A 23,301-nucleotide genomic window follows, 5' to 3' on the forward strand; every position below is an offset into this window, starting at 1 on the left:
AGGAAATATGATCAGATATGCAACAAATGTATATACAGTGGCAAGTATATATCCACTATGAAGCTACTGTCAAGCCAGGCAGCAAAACACACCCAAAATTGGAGAAAAAGGAATCTCAGATGCAAGTTATGATGTTATATAGAGTATATTTTGACAAGCAAAAAGCAGGTTTGAGAATGAGATGGGCAACAAATTTTATGAGAGTCTGAACTTTTGAACAAGGAATTGATGATCAGTATGAGCAAACAGGACTTTTCCAGTCTGAAATTTGTCATTCTGGTATATTGGATATAGCATCATTATTCCCAAACCAAAAACCAAGGAAGTATCAATAGATATGCAACAAAAGTTCCAGACCTCGATGAAGAGAACTTCAAACTTGTGAACTTCTCCCAAGAAAAATGGAGCAAAATCTCCGGTGATGCAGAATAAAGATATTGAAATGAGCCACAAAGTCCAAGAAAGAGTTCTAGAAACATATTGAACATATGAACTTGTAGATCAATTAGGTTTTATCCATTTCTGTTGCTCATCTCATTGAAATCAAACCTGTTTTCCTTGCATATGTGATTGGTATCCAGGTATCTGGAGCTCCTCATTTGAGGTGCGGTTATGACTATCTTCAACGAATGATGATAGTTAATCATTATCAGCCACCACTAAACGTCGATACTTTTCTCAAAGCAAGGAAGTCCCAGATGAGACAAGCAACAGAAGTACCTTTTTATCAAAATTTAAAGCTATACTTTTGTCTAAAACAAGGAAGAAGAAATGTAGATGAGCGACAAATGCTTCCTTCATTTCTTCGATATGGTTCTAAAACAAGGAATTTCAGATCAGACAAGCAACAAAGTATCTGGTCTTATACAATTGATGAAAGTTAAACTTCAAAAAGCAGGGAAGTATATCTATAGACAAGCAATATAGTATACTTTATTTCCTCGAATATAACTTATAAATCATAACCTCTTCAAAAAACAGGAAATTTCACCACAAGACAATCTCTCAAATATAACTATTTAAAACATCACAAGCAAAAGCAAGGAAATAAATCTATAGATCGCAACAAAACACACTCCATTCCTTAAACTTCTTTTATAGAATCATAAATAAACCTTCAAAAACCATATCAATCACAAATATAGTTAAACTAACTCTCTACCCCTTCCCGCTCACCACCAAAAACCAAGGAAATAATAAATCTACAAACAAGCAACAAAATGGATGCATGTATTCAATCTACTAGTATATATTATTCCTGGTAACCAAGAAAAAAAGAGGCTCAAAATATCTCAAGATATGATATGTATGCATCCTAGGGGTGGCTGAGCAGGAATGAAACTCTGCATTGTGCATTACATCAACCATACCATACCATATATAATCGAAGAATCCTTGATTTCCACCATCCAAATTCAATACTTGATTTTGCATCATCGTTTTGAAGAAGATTGGATGATTGGCTTGTGTGGGATTTGTTGATGGTAGGTAGAGAGTATGTAGAGTATAAGTAGGAAGGAAGTGTATCTACCTACCTACCTACCTGTCTATATATATCCAGATACACTCTATGAAAAAGTCCATCAACATATCGAATCTTTAGTATTTCCTCAAGTTACCATTGAAATACTACCAAAGGACCTTTTTTCCGCAGAATTTCTTCTTCGATATCATACGAAATGAAACCTAGATGAATATGTAACACCCCGTCATGATCAGATCTGGACCCAGACCCAGTTCCAAATCACGAATCCAGGAACGAAAGCAGATCTTAAAAATCTTGGTCGTTAAAAATCAAGGCAGAAGAAAGAATGAATGAAAGGGCTGATTTGTAAGGGTACCTTATATCCGATGATTACCCGATTTTGCATTTCCTGGAAAAAAGAAAGATATTCCTCTTCTCATTCCTCTTTTTCTCAATTCAACCTCAATATCAATACCAATACCGGTACTTATAAGATTTATTTTCACAATCTTAAATTATTTCAATGAGTGGTTTTACGCGGCAAATAATTTATCGCATCATAAACGCCGGGTCGGATATCTTTTTGTTGATAGTTGTTGAACTTGTCGGTAAGCTTGATGACCTCGGGAATAACCCTATTATTAGCCGCAGAGTACACTACACCCGCGATTTAACGATGGCGATTCTTTAAGAGGAAGCAAGCAAGCTACAAGAAGCGGATTAGAAGCTAGACGCGTGGTAGGATTTAAATTGACGGCATACGGGAATAACAGAATACAATCTTCAATACAATTGAGCAGCTAAACCTATATGATGACTGCGTTTTCTATTTTAGAATCGATAGGTCTACGGAGAGAGTACCTGCCTGGTACATATTTCCTTTGCCCGATACTCTAACAATAGATTTCTACAGAGTACTATGCACGGGATGTATTACCTAATCCAGCGTTGAGTTCAAAGGTAATAATAGCTTCTTCGGCCGAAAGTTTTCAAATCATCCATCAAGGAGATCGATGATGGAATCGTCAAGTCATCTGACCAGCTCACCCAATCATAACAGAATCTATCCGAACAAATGGAGCATCATTAAGCATCATCAGCATCACGGCGAAAAACTCGGCCAACACTCGGTCAAGTATCCATATAAACCATGACGATCCCACGAAACCGATCCATTCATCATTCATCTCACAATCCGAATATATGTGCCCCCGCCCCCGGCATCCGATTGTGATAATTCCCCCGCCTCCGGTCTCCACTATTTTTTGGCGATGTCATTGATAAAACGATAATTCAACGCCGCCTTGATCTATCCTGGTTTTTTGGTACGTGAACTAGGGTGTTTATCTGCACGATGATGAATAACTAACCGCCGGATATGTGTGTGGAACAGGGATTTTGCTTGTTGGTGTATAACTTTGATTGTGTGAAGGATTGGATTTGATGTTTTGTTGTTGAGTACGAGTAATTCTTTATGTAGGTACCTACTCTTATTAGGTAAGTATCTAGAGGTTATTCATTCAAACTCAAGAGTAAGGTTACAGTACTAAGTACTCGCAACTAATGAGTGTATTTTACAACAATATCATCCCATCCATCCATCCATTCAAGTGCTAACTTCCCAGGGTTCAAAAAAGCCTAAATGGCCAAGAGTCGCGCCCATCTTGTAATCTTAAGGTGCGCACTAAGCCTGTACGTAAGTTACGGCATATTATAAGCCCGAAAGCTTCTTCTTTATTGGCATCTTGTTTTTTAGGTACCGAATATGAGGCTGATTGATGATTTTAATATCAAATACCTACCTATAATAATTTTCATCTTGCTCGGATCTAAATAACTTATGTTCCCCTACCTTCCTACCTACTACAATATCAGCTTTGTGTATTTTCTCGAGATATTAAGAAGGTATCAGGAATTAGGTATTATCGTACTAGATGATAGAAATACTCCATACCCGTAGACTATAGAAATACAAATTCATTCCTACATACGTAGGTTAGAAGGGTAAGTATTGTAAGACATTTTTTACCCACATATTGCTGTTTTTCCTATCTTTCGATGCTACTTTAAACAACTCGAATAAATATTGAGCTGTTCTCCCCCTCAATCTCAAATCTTGAAGTTTTTGATCTGATTTCAATTGAATTTTAACAAATTTATAATTTTAGAGCTTTTAAAACTTGTATAATCTTATTTACAACTTTAAATAACTTTAGAATAATTCTAAAATAAATTTTTGAATTAAAATTGAAGATTTCAAATGAAAAATGAAAATTTACAATACTTTAATTATCTAGATTTCATTATATAAATCTTCAACCAGCGTGATGATATGATTGGTTGAAGCCCCTGCAAATGGGGAAAGCACAGCCATTTTTTGGCGTGTTTTACAATACTTTCGTCTCCGTACAGACGAGAAAAGAGGGGGAGTTGTGCAGGGATGGAGAGGTGGAGAGGTGGATCATTAATTTATGGAGTACAGAATGAGAAAGATGAGAAGAAAAAGGATATGCATATACATATGATACTTGTCTGATATGATATGGTTTGATATGATATGAATGGTTCGATAAAAGATCGCTGCTAGATATACCATTTTTTAATGTATTGTGTGCGGCATGCTATCTATGTATGGAGTATATATGGAGTATATGATTTGATTTGATTTGAATACTATCTAATCTTATAATACCCTGTATACTTGTGCGGGTAAAATGTATAGTATATTTATTATTGAAAGTTATTATTTATAAAGTATTTTTATTATTATTGTTTTCTTTATAACTTATACTTTTTGCTTTATAATTAATAATATAAAGTTTTATAAAATTTATTAGTAAATATATAAATATAGAAAATAAAATATCATTGTTAAATATAAATTCTTATATTATATATCTATCTACTTAATATCATTGTGACGCCTCACACCTTCGGGTCACGTGGCATGCCCCGTTTGTATTTAATCACAGGAAAACTCGCTACTCTTGTTTTCCTTTTTCTTTTCTCCTTAGCTTAATATTTTCTAATACAAGATACTCTACCCAGTATTCTTGAGTGTGACAATCATCGAATTCCTTATTTTAAACACATGAGTATAGAGTATAGTTTATAAACAGATACATACTCCGTAGTTAGTTTGTAAATTTTGAGTTTGATATATATAGTACAGAGTACAGAGTACAGTGGTGCAGTGACTATACTAGTAGAGCCACTACCGTCATTGTTGCAGGGGCGAGAATTGAGATCGTTAGGTGGGATAACTGGGGTATGGAGGAAGGAGTTAGATCTGGGGGCGTGATGATTTTTACTTTACGGTGTACAGGGCCAGTAATCTATCAATCAATCGATTTGGAATTGTGAATTTGTGGATGGAGGATGGGGATGGAGGGTAGAGGAAAGAGGGATGGTTGATTCTATGGTGTTGGTACCTGGGGAATTCATTTCCACTTTCATTTTTTGTGTGTTCTTATTTTGTAATTATGATATATGGTCTATTTATGTAGGTAGGTAGATATTCACATAAATATATAAAGCAAATAAAATAAAATAAACAAACAAACAAACAATATTAAACTACCGATTTACAACTCGCTCAGCATCCCATTATCTCACCCTCTTATCATCACCAATAAAATCATAGCTACTAGGTACGTACTAGGTAGATATTTAAAGTTTCACCCACAATACTCCTCCCTCTATCCTCCATGCTCCACAAAACTCACCCCATCACCCCAAACTCAAAAATACCACCCATGTACTCTACTAAATACTAACCACCAACAACAAAACTAACCAAATACGCAAATCTTCAAAGTCCAAACGAAGAATATTCCTCACCCTCATTGGCCCCCTAGTTCCTACTCCAAAAAAACAAGGTTTGTGAATTTACCTAAAGTACCTAAAGTACCTAAATAGTATAGGGTCATCCCATCCCCTCCCCTCCCATTCCCTCCTCCCTTCCATCCATCCATCCATCCTTCCTTCCCCGCTGGGGTCTCACTCACCTACCCTACAGAACTCTATACAGAGCAAGCGGGGAACAACAGGAACAAGAACAGGAATAGGAAGAGGAAAGCGAGCACGGCAATTTTTTAAATTTTTTAAATTTCATACATGGGCATAGCTTCTTCTTTGAATTGCTTGTTTCGATTTCTTACTTATACTTATACTTATACTTGTACCTGTATATTATTCGAGTTGAGAATTCTCTTCGAGTTCACTTCTACTTTACTCCTTTATTTATTTTCTAGTCTTTTGAACGACTTTTATTTTTCCATTCTCCTCATAAAATTATAGATTTTAAAGTACAGAGAGAGAGAGAGACGGAGCATAGAGTTGCTCAGACCGATTGATTGATTGATTACTTCTAGCAAGCTTCTATCTAGCAAGCTTGCTTACCTACCTTACGCCGTATAGGTACATATATCCCCTCGACTATCTCTCTTCAGGAATAAATTTATTTTTACGTGTATGAATGACATCATTCTGTACCAAGTAAGTATACCGTCTGACCAGTCTGATCATGAATTTTACTTTGCAAACAAGATGTCCTTTTATTATTATTTTCCAACAGTTACCTTTTAAATGAATGTCTTTTTCCCATTTCCCTTACACTTTTTCTCTCATTTTATTCTTTGATTTTTGCAAAAGTTCGGCGTTGCGAGATTAACAATTGATCGAATAGTATCGAGTAATACAACATTCAACATGGCGGGTATTAATACGCCCACCTCCAATGAGGGAAATCACATCAACGACACCGAAACCTCTTCACAAACATCCAAACGTGGTGAAATGTTCGAGCATGGATCTCATGATGAGAATCCCGCTCAAGGAATTCCTCCTCGTGCAAATCGTGTGGCTCATTTTCCATCCGGTAGCAATGATAATGTAGTAACGGCCGTCAAATCATCCGGCAAAATCGAAATGACTGAAGAAGATTGCTGGGATCAATTGGGATATTCTTTTCCAACGTACAAAAAATGGATGATTCTATCCGTTATCTTCTTGGTTCAGGTTTCCATGAATTTTAATACCAGTTTATACTCCAATGCCATCGGAGGGATTGTCAACGAATTCGGTGTCAGTGCACAAGGTGCCAGATGTGGTGCCGTGGTTTTCTTAATTCTTTATGCCTTTGGTTGCGAATTATGGGCTCCATGGTCGGAAGAGTTGGGACGCAAACCTGTTCTCCAAGCTTCCTTATTCTTGGTCAACATTTGGCAAATCCCGGTTGGGATTGCTCCCAATTTTGCAACTATTATGGTCGGTCGTGCGCTGGGTGGTCTTTCATCGGCTGGTGGTTCCGTCACTTTGGGCATGATTGCCGATATGTGGGACGCGGATGATCAACAATATGCTGTTGCATTTGTAGTGTTTTCGTCTGTTGGTGGAAGTGTCTTGGGTCCTGTTGTTGGTGGTTTCGTTGAAGCTAATTTGGCTTGGAGGTGGAATATCTGGATTCAACTTATTTTTGGTGGGGCCGTACAACTTCTGCATTTAGTTCTTGTACCTGAGACAAGATCTACTATCATGATGGATAGAGTCGCGAAGAAGATGCGAAAGAGTGGTGAAAATCCAAACATTTACGGTCCTAATGAACTTACGCCATTCAAGGAACGATTCTCCATGAAGGAAACCCTGATTACCTTTGTCAGACCATTCAAAATGTTCTTGACAGAACCAATCGTCTTAACATTGAGTTTGTTATCTGGTTTCTCTGATGCACTCATCTTCATGTTCATTCAATCCTTCGCTCTCGTCTACAAGCAATGGGGTTTTGGAACGGTTGAATTGGGTCTTTCCTTCATTCCTATTCTGGTCGGATACTTCATCGCTTGGTTCGCATTCATTCCTGCCATCAAACGCAATATTAAGCAGCGTACGAATAAACCAGATGATGAACACGCCCAATTCGAATCTAGACTTTGGTTCTTGCTTTATACCGCACCGTGCTTACCAATTGGTCTCATTGGTTTTGCTTGGACATCTACTGGTCCACCAATTCACTGGATCGGTTCATGCGTGTTCGCAGCTGTAGTCGGTATTGCCAACTATAGTATCTACATGGCAACAATAGATTATATGATTTGTGCCTATGGACCATATTCAGCTTCTGCAACGGGTGGAAATGGATGGTCTAGAGATTTCTTAGCTGGTGTTTTGACCGTTCCTGCTACTCCTTTCTTCCAAAGTATGTATCAACTTTCTTGATATTAATTCCCTCAAAAAGACCTGCAACTAACAGATATTCTTAGATATGTCATCCGACCCATCTCGCTCCCTTGCATACGCCTCTACAATTCTCGCTTGTATCTCCTTCGTCCTCGTAATTGCAGTTTATGTCATTTACTGGAAAGGACCCGTTCTTCGCAAACGTTCACCTTTCGCACAACAATTATCCGATGCCAAAGCTGCACATAACGAAATCATCTATGAGAAAGAACATCATGTTGGGCCGGAATCAGGAGCGCCAACTCATCTTTCACGAATGCCGACCGGAGCGAGGGCAAGAAGTTTTGCTCGTTCTCAACAAGATTTGAGAGTGAGACAAAATACGGGTAGTAGACCGCATAGTACATTTGAGAAAAGTAATCCAAATAGTAGGACAAACTCGAGAGCAAACTCGAGAGCAAACAGTCCGGTTAGAAGGGAGATGGCTGACGCGCATGAAGCGATGAATGTTCAGCATAACCGGGATTTGGGTGATAAAGATTTGGTTTAAGAGGGAGAGGAAGAGAAGATAATGGGGAAAAGAAAGAAAAGTAATGAGCTTTGTTTGGTAATGACGGCTTATGAAGTGAATGACCTAGGATTCGGTGTTTGGTGTTCATTAACTTCTTCACTTGATTGTATTAATAGAATAGGAATTGGGATGGAGAAAGGGTTGAGAAGAGGGGTTGGGAAGAGGAATGAATTGCATAGATACCTTTGATGATACAACCAACAGATTATAGATGGGAAATTAAATGCTTAGTTGTTTGTGGTTATACGCATACGCACGCTTATGCTAATATGTGATTGACTGACTAATTGATTAATTAATTGTGAAGTTTGAAATTTCTTTGATATGTTGGATTGGGTTGGGTTGTAAGATCTTGAGAATTTCTAAAGAAATATTACTAAGCTAGCTAGGCACTGGGACTAGATATTCCGGTAGCATCATTTATAACCTATTGATTAGCCTGGACCCCGCCCGCTTCACTCAGTATCAATATCAAACCCACGAAACCATTGCGCATTGCTCAAATTAGCGATAAGTGAAGACTAAGACTGAAGACGTGGGATAAGGTTATATTACGACGACTACGATTGCGACTACGATTGCGACTACAATTGCGGCACACGGAAATCAAGTAAGCCTTACGACTTGGAGAGGGAATTGCGAGGAAAAGTTTGAGTTTGAGTTGGAATTGAGATTGAGATTGAGAGGGAGGAAAGGGAAGGAAAGAAAGCTTCTTTGCGAAGTTGGAAAGGAGGCTTGTGTTGTGATTGGGTTTGCGGTTGGATTTTCGATTGAATCTGCGTCTGCTGCTGAGGAGTTGAACAGTTTTGCTACAGCGACGAAAGGCGTGGACGTATAGTAGGATATTAGGTCAATATCTGCGAGGGTTGCAGACAGAGAGACGTGGACACAAGTTCATCAAATATGAATATGGCGGGAAACCCGGCTGGAGGAACGAGATACTCTCCTACTGCCTCATTTACGAAACCTACGAAAACTACGATGACATCTCCAACCACTACTATCTCCTCATCACCAATCCTCACACAAGTCACACAAATGCAAACCATGCGTTTCGCCTCCTCCTCATCCAGCAACAAACCTTCTCGCTCCTCACCTCCACCACCTTCCAAATTAACCTCCAAACAGACACCTCTCAAATCTATCCCCCTCAAATCCCTAAACCAATCCATAACCTCGCGTCTAACTACTCCTGCCGGAGCACGTCCTTTGATTCGAAAGGGAGACAAACCTCTACCGGGAAATTATCAGAGTGTGGCTAGGAGGGTTACGATGACGATTGTTGCGTTGCCGATTTTGTTGGTTACGAGTTGGGTGCTTTGGGATAGGTGTTAGTATTTCTTTTCTTTTTCTTCTTTTTCTTCTTTTTCTTCTTTTTCTTCTTTTTTTCTTTTGCTATTTTGTCATTCTGCTGTTTGGCTTTTGTGATGGGGAGAGGGAAATTTGGCAGAGAGGGGAAAATTTATGAATAAATGCTAATTATCGTGTGAGATAGTGGTGCTAGGACAAGAAAAGAAATCACTCATTCGTGAACCGCCTATTGTTCCGGGACCACCAATGGCTGCGGAGATGGAGGCTCGGAATAATAGGGGATGATGGGATTTGTTTGGATGTGGAGATTAGGTGGAGGATATGATGGGATGAATTCTATGAATTTATGAATCTTTTGAGTTGATATGAGGGATGCAGCGGAGCATGGGTTCTCGTATGTATCTGCTTGTCCTGAAACTTGGTTATTGAAGATATATAATTCAGGATCGGACTTGTCGGTTTGTGGATTGTAGATGGATTGTATATGGCTGGCCGATGGCATACAATAAGATAATATTTGATACCCCTCATTATCAAGCGAAGTAATTTTTATATTCCAAGCATTTGCGTGATTCCCAAGTGGGTGCTTATTTTCATCACTTTTGAAATTTCGAAGTCTGCGTTTGGTATATAGCTTTTATTTCTATAATTGCAGATGGTAATCCTGCATAAACCACAATACTCCTAGTTGAAGTAGCTTCATTCCATTATATATCCACACTTTCTTGCCTTCCAGAACTTCATGAGCAATGCCATGGATATATATACAGATATTCCTTTCTGTAAGTAAGATCTTACATACCCCTGCCCTGTACACTTTCCCTCCTCTTCCTCTTCCTTCTCCCTTTCTCCCAGTTCGATAAATCCATCCAATCATATACCCTGTCCCATCTAGTCTCCAAATCCCCAACTCACATAAATGCAACCACAATCAATTCATGTATTGAAAATTCCAAACTCCCAACTCCATATGCATACGCAAATGCAGACCCATATCCAAAACATACATATATCTATCATATAACCAGGAGAGTTGCAGAAAATCTTCAAATTAACTCAACGCTTTTCTTGTCTTGTTCAATCATTTCTTCGTAATCGATAAATCCGGCACCGACGCCGTCTCGATCGACCATGTATCCGTATTTGGCTCGGTGGCTTTTGATGTATGTGGGTATGTCGTTGTTATAGTCGATTCTTTTGTACCACTGTTGCGGGGGTTTGTTAGATTGAGTTTTTTTGAGAGAGAGTGTGTGGAATGGGTTGGAGGTGATTAGGGGTTTGGGAGTGAATGCGAGGAGTTTCACTTGGAGCTTCTCAAACTCGCTTGAGTGAATCTAGTCCTCAACCATTGCCCCCAAAAAACACTTCCACATCCCAAATCCTTACAAAAGAAATCTTTTCACATACCTGACCAAATCTATCCCACAAATCCTTCCCCCTACTCACTCTATCCACAATCCTCCCCGTCTTCCTAAACTCCGCCTTATTCAAATTCGTATGACTAAAACTCTCCATCTTCCTCCTCATCTCCTTTAATCGTACTGAAACAACTACTACAATGCCAAGCCGCATTCCACAAATCCCCCTTCTTATTACTATCCCTCTCATCCACTATCACATGGCCTCCATGACGACTTCGCAAACTATGCGGTTTGATCGTATCTTCTAATCCCTGGTAAAACGTCGCCTGAGGATGTGCCCACTGTTCACCACGATGACGAAATTGGAAGGAATAGTAGTAGAATTGCGAGCGCAGCGTGAGAATAACGGGGAAATTACAATTTCGAAGGACCTGTAAAGAAGCCGGACGAATCACCTCGTCAATATCAGAAACGAGTATTACATCCCCCTTATTAGGTTTCCGCTCATCGAGCAGCGTAGGGAAAACCTGCGTGAACATGGCATCTCGTTGGAATTTCTCCTGTACCCATGCATTTGCCTCGTATTCTTTCGAACCCGGTAGTGAAGTATTGGATATGGGTAAAGGAGCATCCTTCAAAACGTGATAGATGATTTTATCCTCGAAGGCGGCGAATCGAGCCCGGTTTTCTTGGAAGGTCATGTTCTTTGCGAGTCCGGTGAAGGTGGTGGGTGATTCGAGGATCACGAAATAATCCACCTCGGTGTTCATTTCGTGGAGACGGATTTCCAGCCAGTCGAGCTCAGAGTTTACCATGAAGAGGTCGTATACTTTGCGTTTTTGGGAGCGATGCGGATAAGGGGTGAGGGAGTGCGAGGTGCATAGTTGCGCTGCGCTGGAGGCGGGAAGAAAATTATTGTAGGTGTGTGGGCTGTGTTGTTCGAAGGAGATGTCTTCCTCGGTGATGGTGAGGGGTGCGGATCGAATTCGAGGTAGGAGGAGATATATAGACAGGTAGAAGAATACACCTACGGAGAGGATTTTGAAGATGCGCGTATTTTGGATTTGGAGGGAATACCGTGGTTTGGGAAGTTGGAAAGCCATTTTGAATGGCTGGATTCTTTCTTGAAAAGGGAGCCTTCGAGAAGGTAAACTAAAAGAAAGAATGTAGAATAGGGAGGGAAGGATAATATAGAATAGTTAAAGATTAATCTTAGATCTTCGTCATATCTGAGTAAGACTTGACGTACAATAAATACAATGTCGTACCTAGACCTACATGAATGAACCCCGTCACCGAAAAAACGTACTAGAAGCTTATATAGTTCATTGCAGCACAGTTGCATTGAATCGTTTTTTTTTTCATTATCTGGAGATGTTCTTCCCCTAATGATCTGGCAGGCTCCTACCATCAAAGCGTGTAGGGATAGCGCTGCCCCTTTTTGCATTTGCCTGTAATTAGGTAACCACTAAGTAATACATTATCCAACCACTGCCTCAAAAATATACACCGCAACACCCTAACGACCCATCTCGTAAAAGACCCATCTCATAAAAGGCCGATCTCGTAAAAGATCTGCGAATCAAAGCACAACCCTAACACAAAAGAGCACGTGCAAATCCACTCAGGCTAAGAAATTGCCTTCTACCAAGCTCGAATTATCAGCATGAGATTAGCATCTGCCTAAAACTCGCTTGGTGATTTTGCTGACATTGTTAACGTTATTTACGTACAACAGTTTCAACGGGAGTTATGAATTGAGTTATGCTTGCGCCACATCCACATCCACATGTCGTGGAGACTGGAGGACCTATTGTCACCCCGTACAATTGTGTTCTAGCGTACGATCGGGCAAAGGTTGCACCGTTAATATCCGATATATATTAAAGACCGAAGAGAAAGGGGAAGAGCCCTGTGTTTTGAGCCATGTGTATAACTTTTCAGGGACGTACCATGTAAGCTTAAGTACTTCTTATCACGCTTTCTCTTATAGGGATTGGAATCATTGGATGAATTAGAAAAGTGGATTGATGGTTTAAAAATTTTCAATCCACTTTGTTGATTCTTCCATTTGAAATAAGAATTAATATAGTTAACCTTATTCCGACAGAGTCTAGTGCGAAACGAAGTACATCGACATGTTAGATTACAACAGTTAACATTTGAAACGGGATTTAAATCCCTCATAACACCTAATAGCTCGGAGAAAAAGAGGTACGTTTTGTTACATGTGCAAGATTCGCTTGGTTCTCCGTGACATTGATTCTGAGCTTTGAACATTCGGGACCAGCTAACACAATCACTAGATTTCTCAAAATGGGTTCTTGAACTCGAACGAAAAAGAAGACTCGAAAATTACAAAAACTCAGTCAGATAGGGCATTCGATGGAAAACCGACTGCCCCTCAAACGATACTGGGGAAGTCAGACGGTGTGGATTATCATATATTGATAAAGTTTAATTCATCCTTACCGCATTGTTCTCTTGCAACATTGAGATAAGCTAGTCCGGGATGCTTAATTTTAGCGTCAATCAAAGCCCATATAATTGGGGCTATTTTAAGCCTCTCGCCTGAAAATAGAAAGTATTTAAGCAGAAATATTAATAGTCGGCTACTTGAAAGGCCGACTACTTCATAATTGGGGAAAGCGATTATCCCTGGAGCACTGTTTTAAAAATAAAATCAACAATTTTCAAGTGATATAATAAATTTTTGAATTGTTGATTTGAGCTTGATGATACAAATCCAATGATGAAATTTTTATTATATTAATTTAAAAATTTGTGATTGTATATTAAAAATAGGGTTTTCTGGTGATAATTTTAGGATCTGAATGATTTTGATATGTTTTACATCAAAACAATCTCACAGGGACAATCGCTTTCCCCAACTACGAAGTAGTCGGCCTTTCAAGTAGTTAACTATTAGGTATATAATTATGCATCATTAAACAAATGACTTCCGGAAAACATCCGACCTCAACCCATATGTAGGTAGTAAGACAATACGGTAGTATTGAAATGGAGGTTGATCATGCAAGAACAATGATTTCGAGATCCAAAAAGTAAAGGAGAGAGGACATAGGACTGCCAATAAGGAAACAGTATCCAGCAAAATGGCTGCTGCCTGTCAATAATGGGACATGTAAAACTTAGTACCAGTAGTATCCGCTTGTCTACTCCATTAATCGAAAGTTTGTGCTTGTTAAAATCTCCGTAAATGCACTACCACCGGTGTATATTTAGACCCGTGCATGATTTGACAAATGCAGAGTAGAATGTATAGAGATAAGTGTTATCATGATCCTAGAATCGAGTAAATATGATATACAAGGGAAAATGGCTTGCAATGTGGAAAAATTTGAAAATCATGTCTCTAATCTTGACTAAAGATATTACTGTAAAGGGCAAAAGACGTATTGCATGTGATGGTTGATCCGAGAGAGCTATTCCAAGTTTGACTTTTTCTTCTTCTGTCCCTTCGAGAAGGATGCAGAAGTATTTGGGAGCATTTGAGAGCATTTGAAACCTCCCCATCAATAATTCATAATTCCTTCGTTACGATCATGAAAATTCCTTCACTATACGCTCATACTGTACCGCTTGGAACGTATAAGACTCGTTCAAAATCACTGCACTGGTGCTCCTATAACCATGGACAACAAAAAGGACGGGAAATATGAATAAAAACAGTCCTAAACATGGACACCGCGCCAAGAATTTGCAAGACACCTGTTGAATGCCCGTTATCTGCCGAAAAAACTTCATGAGTTGCTCCGCACGTGCTGGAAACACTCGTTTCTCCCAAATAAACGCAAATCGCAGTCAGTGGCAGGGTATTTATGGCTCTCTATTTCCTTCTTTTCCTCCTCCTCTCAACTTCATTACTATTTGCAGAAGAAAAAGAAAACAATTGACGAGGGAAACAATTCAAGAGGAAAGGATATTTTCAGCCCTGAAGTAGCAGATATATAGACTCCCTTCTCCCTCCTCAAAGCCGAAAGCTCTTCGGAATGATTGATAGGTTGGCAGAGATAAGCATTTTTGCCGCCACGGGGATTTAAGAATTGCGGAAGAAAAGGCGGTGAACATATCCAAGCTTGATATTCTCATCTTGTGGTAAGAATCAAAAGGAATCGATATCGACAAGAATGACAGCAAGGAATAGTTTTATCTAGTTAATGGCCTTCATTTGTGGGAAGTAATGAACAAGGTCACGACGGGTTGTCTGGTTGTACCTCCTCTAATCGGCCAAAATCTGGAGATACGAAATTGCGCTACTCCAATAGCCGACGTACTTGATTGAGTACGGGATTTCCTTCTTGAGGAAGCAGGGCGGCACTTTTGGTCGGGATGAAAATGGTCTGCATGAGCCTTGGACAATATTCGTTGCACCGATCGGCTGTAGTGATGCCTCGGGCATTTTGGTCGAATAATTTCGCCTTCCCCTGGTATTCAAGTGCTCTCTATTCATGCTTGAATTCTCGTTCTGGGCTTTCCTCGAGCCACGCATGCCGAGCCTTCTATCTTCGAAATATACCCTTATACTGCAGTTCTTCCCAAAGAGCATCACAATTTCGATTTTCGCAATCACTTGAGGGTATCAAGTGGAACCTTTGTCACATCTTCCAGGTCCAAACCTGGAATTTTGCTGAACATTTGAAGTGAATGTGCAGTTTTCTTTTCTCATTTGAGGTTCTCAACTTCGGGTTAAATAGATTCGATATGTCACAGTACGGCACGGGTGTACCAACCGTAAAGCTGGCTGAGCGACACTTCCACAGCATTTCAGTCTATCGACAAGGGAGTGAGATCTAATGGCAACCTGGTCAGTCAGTATATTCCATACTGGCCTCCAATGTATCGCTGTTAATTTCGCTAGCTATAGATTCTTACACCCGTCAAAACTATTACAATGCCTTCGATATCATGACCATCATAAAGTATCTTGTCAACATCTCCCGACGATATCTTAGCAGTTATATTTGACCAGATACTAGTGGCTATTGGTTTATGGAAGATCATGGACTTGCTACTTATTTGCAGTATGTTATGCCCCATAAGCCTTCCAGCGTATCAGTGAACTAGTAGAACTCTTCAAATTAATAATTACGAGAGCATTGTGCGTGGATTATATGGCAAATTCACGTGGTCTAGTTGAAGATGCCCTTGAAATATGCCTCAAATACAATGACAGCAAGTTACCCGGCATTGTTTCCCTTTCTATTATCTAGAAATGAAATACATGCCCAATCAAATGGTACCCTATCCTACCTATCAAGCTATCCACACTGTAAAGACGCGTAGTAAAGACCTTCGGACGAAAGACGAAAAAACAGCTTTCGAAATTGAGGTTTGTCCGACCACGCATAGAGTTTAAATCATGACCGGAACCCGAATTTATGTGATCGAAGGAGATTACAATCTTGTGATATTGCTACCCATGAAGACAACAAAACAAGGTTGAACATATAAATTGTGGCCATCGCTACCGAATGCCCGACTAAAAAGCCGCAGAATTCATCTTCGAACCACATTTAATGCCGTATTATCATATCACTTCCAGAGGAGATGAAAAATTTTCTTTCGCGGAGCAGCTGCAAATGGAATAATGACTTCACTTTCGTTGCTCGTTGAGACGTTTCTAAAATCACGACCTTTGGGCAATGGGTCTGCGACCAACAATTAGAGGAGATGCTTGTTCAGAGTGTCTACTGGGGAAGAGAAGAATTGGTACAATAAATGATTGACCGTTATGGAGACATCAACTTTACTGTATCAGATACTTGGGACGCCATGCCCAATTAGTTGCTAATGCTTGTGCAGCTTACAAGGGCGCCGGAAAATTGCTCAGTTGTTACTCAGAAATGGCGCGAATGGATATATATGGGCTAAGAATATACATGTGCATTACAACAATCTCGATGCAAGAGGCTTTTCATTTACAACGGGTCACGAAGATGTCATTCGTGTTCTTGTCAATCACGGTTTTTTCAATAAGAAGATACGAAGAGCACAAGGCTAGACTGATTCAAATAACCTCATTCGGGAGAAAGCATCATATCGTGCGTTTACATTCGAAGGATGCTGTGCATTCTGACTTGTAGCAATGAAATCGGACGGCCACATGTTCCAGAGTACCTATTCAGTGTGAAACGTGAAAATATAGATCCGTTTAATGCAGAGCAATTTCCTCATGGCTAGAGTGTTAGACAGGATATCACTCCGAAAAATTGAAGCCGGAACTTAGTAAAACCACCCAAGGCGCTACCGAAGCGGGTTACAATAGTGAGAACAGAGGCTAGAGTGATTATCTGTGTTGAGACTTCATGAAATCGCCTTACCATTTACGCTTGCAGTACTTGTTTATCTTTCCCCTTTTATATAAGTCTACTCGTTCGCTCAAAAATGAACCTCTTTTCACATCTATACTGATTGAATTTCGGACGAAGGCGATGGATCAAGTGACACTGTCTTCGACGGCTATCAAATAGGTATGCGATGTTAATTATTTCCTAATCAAAGACATCAAATCAGGCGGATCAGTCACTAGTGAATGAAAGGCACATCAGGATCTTGGAGGAAAGTTTTCAAAAGCAGAACTTTACATCTCAAGTGATGCATCATTCACTGGAATGCGTAGGTCCCGAAAAACACGTTCAAACGTTGACACTCTAATTTTCATGGCCGTCTAGATATTCAAGATGTGACTGACAAAACTCAAAAAAGATTGGTACCCCGCAAAATAAAAGCACGGGGTAGATAGTTTAATTGTCAATTGAGATGGGTATCATCTTGATAAAAGAATCTTAGTAGTCGACGACATGGTTTCCAAGAACAATCCGTGCCTCCATGGATCAAAAGAAACTCACTCATCCAGTATCACCCACCTATATTTTTAACAGATTGCAGGATCAAATTAATGAATTTGGAGATAGCTCTTCAAGGAATGTGCAAAACTCAGAAAAGAGAAGAATGATTGCTGATGTATATACAAGCCAAAACCTGAAAGTTGCATTGGACACAGTTGATTGGGCAATGGGATGCAAGTAATGCAGCGAGCGAGAAGACTTTCCTGACTCTTTTGGGTACCACAATGGAAGGACAACAATGTACGTAGTGTAGTATATGTTGATCAATTTTCACGAGCCACTTGGGCACAGAAAAGTTGACTGGAATTTTAATATATCCGTATAAAAGCTGCGAGGAAGAAGTCTAGGATGGATTGAATGCTGGAATATGGCTTCAATGATCGAATCTGCTTAAAACTTGGCCATTTCGAAAAGAATTCTTTGCATTTTGCCGCAGTAAATTCAAAGGGTAACTAGGAACATGGGCGAGGATGCAGAATCCTTTCACATAAAATATTCGGCTTCTGCTTTGTGTATTATGGCAACCCTTCAAGATCCGCAGACAAAAGAGCTCTGGAGCTAGAGGCGCGCATCATATCCACGCATGTCGGTTTGACAAAGACACCGTACTTAAGTGTGGGCAGATTTTGTAACCCGAAATAATATTTTGTATCCTGAGCTCAGAGGAGATTCTTCAATTCATGGCTGGAGTGGGGTTTGGACGTAAGAAAATTTGTGATAACTTCAGAAAACGCCGTAGACCATAGAATGGTTTAATTCCAGATGCTGTTGTACATTTCATTCTGCCAAACATCATGATGGCCTCTGTCCAGGTGCTCCAGCTCCTATAACGCCCGGCATCTCTTGCGCTCCTTCAGCCTTGAGTTTTCGCAGTGTTTGATCGCGCTGGTATTCCATAACTCTTCGTTTCTTAAAGTACTCAACCTGATAGGGCGGCGCGTCAGTCATCAAAACTAATTCATTCGGCACCAATTCATAACAATGTCACTAGAATGATCTTTCGGCTACGGAAGCAACCTACCCAACTAGTTGCACAATTCTTTTCGAACCCTCTTGCCTCTGTCCCGCAAGATTTCTCCGCTTTGTTCTTCTCCGTGATGCTGTCAATAATTTCATTTTTGTCCAAACACCTGAAGTATGCATCTCTTGCTTCCCAGCATTTTGACCTTTGGCTCCGATCCGGTGCTATCGGTGCACCATCTGCGGATATCTTTGGAGGGGGTAGAGAAGCTTGAGAAGAGCCAAAAAGTCCCATGATGAATAAATTAGGAGGGTTGGACTTTTAAGGAGTGGAATCCTCTCTGCCATGCTTCTGTTCTTGTGCGGGGCGGCAGAATATTCCAAGCTAGGCCTAAATAACTTCTCCGCCTTTCTTAACTTGTGCAGCTTCCGGTGACATGTGCAACTCCATCTGGATCTACAACACAGGTCTGGTAGAGCATAAAGCAATGGTTTTTGGTCTTCAACAGAAAGAACGGTACTATATTCTAGGTATTTCCAGATATATGCCGCGACAAGGACAAGTTAAACAAAGACCTTCGATCCATCGCACATAACTCCACCCTCAGATGAGTAGCTTGAAGCTTGGTTACCTCTCAGATCACGAAAGAAACCATCTAAAAGCTGTGCTTCTGATCGTCTTCAAAAGTTCAAAAGTCCTCCCACTCATGCATGGAAGGATAAGCTTCGGGAAAAGGATTGTTTATCCGAATTCGGACAGCTACCCAATGCCTCCAAAACCAATGAATGCTCCATCAACTAACTACTACATACATCGGAGATATATGCATCGACCGGCGAAAAGCACTCGTTCCCAATATATTGGGACGTTGTCATGAAATACCATTGGATATACCGATAGTGAGGAACCAGATAATGTCCTATTCGAAGATCTAGTCGACCTACCTCTATTGGTCTAAGGAGTACCCGTATGAGCGTCACATTTGGCAAGTGACGATCTTTGCCGTACAAGCTCACTTGCATTATGCAGATAAGAGCAGTATGATAGTACATTGGCGTTTTGTCACATTTCATCGCGCATTTTGGTGCAATTGGTGGCAGGTTTCTGTAGAGCAAAGATGGCATGATTTTCGACACTTGCTCCGTATAAACAAATTCCACCAAGGTTACCCACGGAATAGCAAATGTTAGAAATGCTAAGCATGGCATGTTACTTATGCCTCAGGCAAGAACCTTAACACTTTCCCCCACCCGATGTGCGCATAGGATTTCCATTTGAGGATCATTTCTCCCCCTCTCCCCTCACCCAACCATTCTAACCATGGATCACTTCTTCCTAGGAAGATCTTTCCCACGTCATTCTTGCACCATCTTTGCTATTTGACATGATAATGCCGCTAACCTCTATAGTTTCACTAACACTTCCATTTCGAGATCAAAATCACTCAGCTCACACGACTACAGAAACCATGTCTTTCCCTTGTACTTTTGTATTTCAAAAATACTCTGTGTGTTTTGGATGAGCATTCCACATAATCAAAATATTCGCACACTTTGTATATTCACGTATATTATAATCCCTTCTTGACTGCCGATTGCGGCCGTTTCCATATCACCATTCCGATCTGATGTCGTGGGCATGGTCATGGTTATGAATGGTTTGATACCGGCCCCGAAAGGTCGTGTTAGAACGAAAGTTGGTCATAAATACCTCGAAGCTTTACAATCAAAAGTAGATGGAGGTTATCAAAGTTCAAGCTCCTCATCTTCAGATGATGGAGCCCAAAGCTCACCCGGTCTAAATCTATTGATACTGGGCATCACTTCCGGCACTGCGATGGATGATATTGACTTTGCACTCTGTCGTTATACTCAGGAGTCACCGGAGTCACCATTACACTTGGATCTTATACAGGTATACAACAAGAAGACTACCTTTGCATAACACAGACTGATTTCTCCCAGTATGATTCAGTGGTTATGCCTTCGAAGATTCGATCCGAGATCTTGTCGATGTTACAAGAAGACGCCGCTCCACCAAGTATGCTATCGCAAATGGACGCAGAGATGGGTCATACTTTCGCGAACGCTATACACATATTTGCACAACGGCATGGCATTTCAGTTGATGATATCGACTTGATTGGATCCGGAGGGCAGCTCGTAACCCTAACCGGTGCTCCGCCTCGAGGACAACATCGATCGAACATGTGTTTAGGAGAAGGAGCTGTGATATCTGCAAAAACAGGTGTAACAACCGTTTCCGACTATCGGACGGCAGAACAAGCAGTCGGCAGACAAGGTGCTCCTTTATTTGCATATTTGGTCGGGCTATTATTGCATCATCCTACGAGATTACAAATTTGCATAACAATTGGAGGTATTACAACTATATGTTTTATCCCATCCGATAAAAAGGGCGGAATAGACGCAATGTACGACTGGGATACAGGTCCAGGCACTTGTATGATTGATGCAGCCTATCGTCACTTTGGCCTCGATCCGCAGACGGATCAGCCCTCTTTCCTACACGGTGAAATATGTCATGAAATAGTCGAGCAACTCCTAACCAACGATGAATATCTCAGCACACGACCGCCAAAAACCACGGCCAGGGAAATTTATGGTGACGCTATGGCATATAAGATTATAGGCATGTGTGCATATCGAGGTTGTTCACCTGCAGATACAATATCAACCATCACACGTTTTACTTCTGCCAGCATAGCCCAACAGATCCTCCTCTATGGTCCCGGTCGTGACGCTGTTAACGCAGCTGATATAACCGTCGATGGCCGCGGCATGGCACACACATCTTTGATCTCAGACCTCCAAGCTGAATTCCCAAAAGCCCGTTTTGGCAGCTTCGATAAAACTGGCATCCCTTCAAATGCGAAGAAAGCAGTTGGATTCGCAATGCAAGCAATGGAAGCATTATTGGGACGAGCATTGCCAGTGCCGACTAATGCGGATGTAAGGAGACCAAATACTATTACGGGAAAACTAGCTCCAGGACTTAGGTGGAGGGAGGTCATGGAGAAGAGTGTTAGGTTTGGCGGAAACGGGAGAGGATGGGAGGGGCTTCCTGAAGTTAGAGAGTTGGTTGTTAAGCAGAGGGAATGAGTTTGAGAGGATGTCTCTGGTAATGCGAAGGAGAGGGTATTTAGGTCTTAGATTGTACCGGAGTTTTACTTTACTTCCTTCTTGGGCGGATACTTACTAGAGAGTGGTTTAAGTCATGATTCGATATCCATAAGTAGTTTTTCATAGACAGGACATATGAATTTTTTTTACAGTCAATATCTATCTATTTCCATTTAATATCATGGAAATACAGACCTTAACCCCAAATCAATATGAAACGAGTGAACACAAAATCTCTCATATAGATAGTAAGAAGTCACACCGAAGTCACACCTAATGCCCACAACAAACTATGAAACAAATGAGTGGTAGCTATGTCTTGGAAGCAGAATCGTGTTCTAACTTATCTATCAATCAATATACTCTCAATATCACCCTTAGTATTACAAATGATATAATTAATATATCGGTAGAACTCAGTACGACCTAACTATATAAACAAATATCCAGATCCAGATCCAGCCTCAAATTAGGTTTCTAACTTCTACTCATCTCAATTATATATTATTATTATTGTAAAGGTATTGTAAGATTATAGTTAAAGTATACTAGAAGTTTGGGTTATATTTGTACAGAGATATGGGATATGATTATATAAATAATAAGAAAAATTGAAAAGTTTCTAGATTTATAGAATAATTTATAGAGGATTTATTTACTTCTTTATTTATATCATGATGTTATATACCAGGTGTGATAGCTAGAGATTGTTAGAACTTAGAATGAAGGTCTGTAATATTCTGTTGAATAGTTTGTTTCATTCCTTAGTGCCTATATTAAAGGATAAATGTGTATAAAAGGTACAAAACTGTTGTTTCTTTGTCGATTGATACGGGAAATTGAATAGTAGAACATATCGGCACCATGATGTTGTGGTTAGGAGTATCATATGGGGTTATCTAATCCCCGCCCCGCTGCTTCTCTCTTCCAGGGGGTTTTTCTTCCTGCCCCTCACGGGGAGGAAGGAGTGAGGGGATGGGAGGCATGTTTTTGTATTTCGTCCTATTATTCTTCCTGAATTTCATTTGTCTTTGCTTTGATATTTTGAGATGAAGGGGTGAGTCAGAGGTAAGGACGAAGATATAGAACAAGCGGGATGATAGTTGTTAACCTTTGAGATGAAAACTGTGACAACTAAATTCTATCGAAAGCGAAAAATTCACCTATATTTGACAGTCAGGAGAACGGAAAGAGATTTCTGGGAAAGAAAGAAGGGAAAGGAACGCAAGACTACTTCTATTTCTACCATATTGTTTTTTCAGTGAAACACGTCTATTAGAGGGGCGGGGGGAAAGAAGGGATTGGCTCGGCCTGGCCTTGATTGTCAAGGCTTATGTCGGCATCGTATCGCAATATAAGATGTACTCATCCGGTAAGGTCACCTCTATACTCTTCACACATTGTCTTTTTCGGGAGCTTTTCTCATGAAGGACATAACAC

General features: G+C 40.2%; 9 protein-coding genes across 9 annotated transcripts; 6 read left to right on the top strand and 3 right to left on the bottom strand.

Annotated features, from left to right (window-relative positions):
* Positions 1-17: 17 nt before the first annotated feature.
* On the top strand, positions 18-432 carry SS1G_02622 (predicted protein; the record flags this gene model as incomplete). Its single annotated transcript, XM_001596352.1, has 2 exons — positions 18-143; positions 295-432. 2 exons carry the CDS (start codon positions 18-20, stop codon positions 430-432), a joined length of 264 nt encoding a protein of 87 aa, XP_001596402.1.
* Positions 433-6,175: 5,743 nt separating this feature from the next.
* Positions 6,176-8,192, top strand: SS1G_02623 (hypothetical protein; the record flags this gene model as incomplete). Its single annotated transcript, XM_001596353.1, has 2 exons — positions 6,176-7,661; positions 7,726-8,192. 2 exons carry the CDS (start codon positions 6,176-6,178, stop codon positions 8,190-8,192), a joined length of 1,953 nt encoding a protein of 650 aa, XP_001596403.1.
* A 930-nt stretch (positions 8,193-9,122) lies between these two features.
* On the top strand, positions 9,123-9,809 carry SS1G_02624 (predicted protein; the record flags this gene model as incomplete). The annotated part of the gene is made up of 2 exons (XM_001596354.1): positions 9,123-9,543; positions 9,709-9,809. 2 exons carry the CDS (start codon positions 9,123-9,125, stop codon positions 9,807-9,809), a joined length of 522 nt encoding a protein of 173 aa, XP_001596404.1.
* Positions 9,810-11,025: 1,216 nt separating this feature from the next.
* On the bottom strand, positions 11,026-11,988 carry SS1G_02625 (hypothetical protein; the record flags this gene model as incomplete). Its single annotated transcript, XM_001596355.1, has 1 exon — positions 11,026-11,988. One exon carries the CDS (start codon positions 11,986-11,988, stop codon positions 11,026-11,028), a length of 963 nt encoding a protein of 320 aa, XP_001596405.1.
* Positions 11,989-12,811: 823 nt separating this feature from the next.
* Positions 12,812-13,213, top strand: SS1G_02626 (predicted protein; the record flags this gene model as incomplete). The annotated part of the gene is made up of 3 exons (XM_001596356.1): positions 12,812-12,840; positions 12,998-13,099; positions 13,192-13,213. 3 exons carry the CDS (start codon positions 12,812-12,814, stop codon positions 13,211-13,213), a joined length of 153 nt encoding a protein of 50 aa, XP_001596406.1.
* A 1,915-nt stretch (positions 13,214-15,128) lies between these two features.
* On the bottom strand, positions 15,129-15,308 carry SS1G_02627 (predicted protein; the record flags this gene model as incomplete). The annotated part of the gene is made up of 1 exon (XM_001596357.1): positions 15,129-15,308. The coding sequence occupies one exon, from the start codon at positions 15,306-15,308 to the stop codon at positions 15,129-15,131; it is 180 nt and encodes a 59-aa protein (XP_001596407.1).
* A 1,188-nt stretch (positions 15,309-16,496) lies between these two features.
* Positions 16,497-16,910, top strand: SS1G_02628 (predicted protein; the record flags this gene model as incomplete). Its single annotated transcript, XM_001596358.1, has 2 exons — positions 16,497-16,555; positions 16,712-16,910. 2 exons carry the CDS (start codon positions 16,497-16,499, stop codon positions 16,908-16,910), a joined length of 258 nt encoding a protein of 85 aa, XP_001596408.1.
* Positions 16,911-18,549: 1,639 nt separating this feature from the next.
* On the bottom strand, positions 18,550-19,012 carry SS1G_02629 (hypothetical protein; the record flags this gene model as incomplete). The annotated part of the gene is made up of 2 exons (XM_001596359.1): positions 18,550-18,681; positions 18,779-19,012. The coding sequence occupies 2 exons, from the start codon at positions 19,010-19,012 to the stop codon at positions 18,550-18,552; spliced, it is 366 nt and encodes a 121-aa protein (XP_001596409.1).
* Positions 19,013-20,362: 1,350 nt separating this feature from the next.
* On the top strand, positions 20,363-21,840 carry SS1G_02630 (hypothetical protein; the record flags this gene model as incomplete). The annotated part of the gene is made up of 2 exons (XM_001596360.1): positions 20,363-20,375; positions 20,594-21,840. The coding sequence occupies 2 exons, from the start codon at positions 20,363-20,365 to the stop codon at positions 21,838-21,840; spliced, it is 1,260 nt and encodes a 419-aa protein (XP_001596410.1).
* Between the last annotated feature and the right edge of the window lie 1,461 nt (positions 21,841-23,301).

This window comes from Sclerotinia sclerotiorum, genomic scaffold, assembly GCF_000146945.2.
Source record: "Sclerotinia sclerotiorum 1980 UF-70 scaffold_3 genomic scaffold, whole genome shotgun sequence".
Taxonomy (NCBI): Eukaryota; Fungi; Ascomycota; class Leotiomycetes; order Helotiales; family Sclerotiniaceae; genus Sclerotinia; species Sclerotinia sclerotiorum.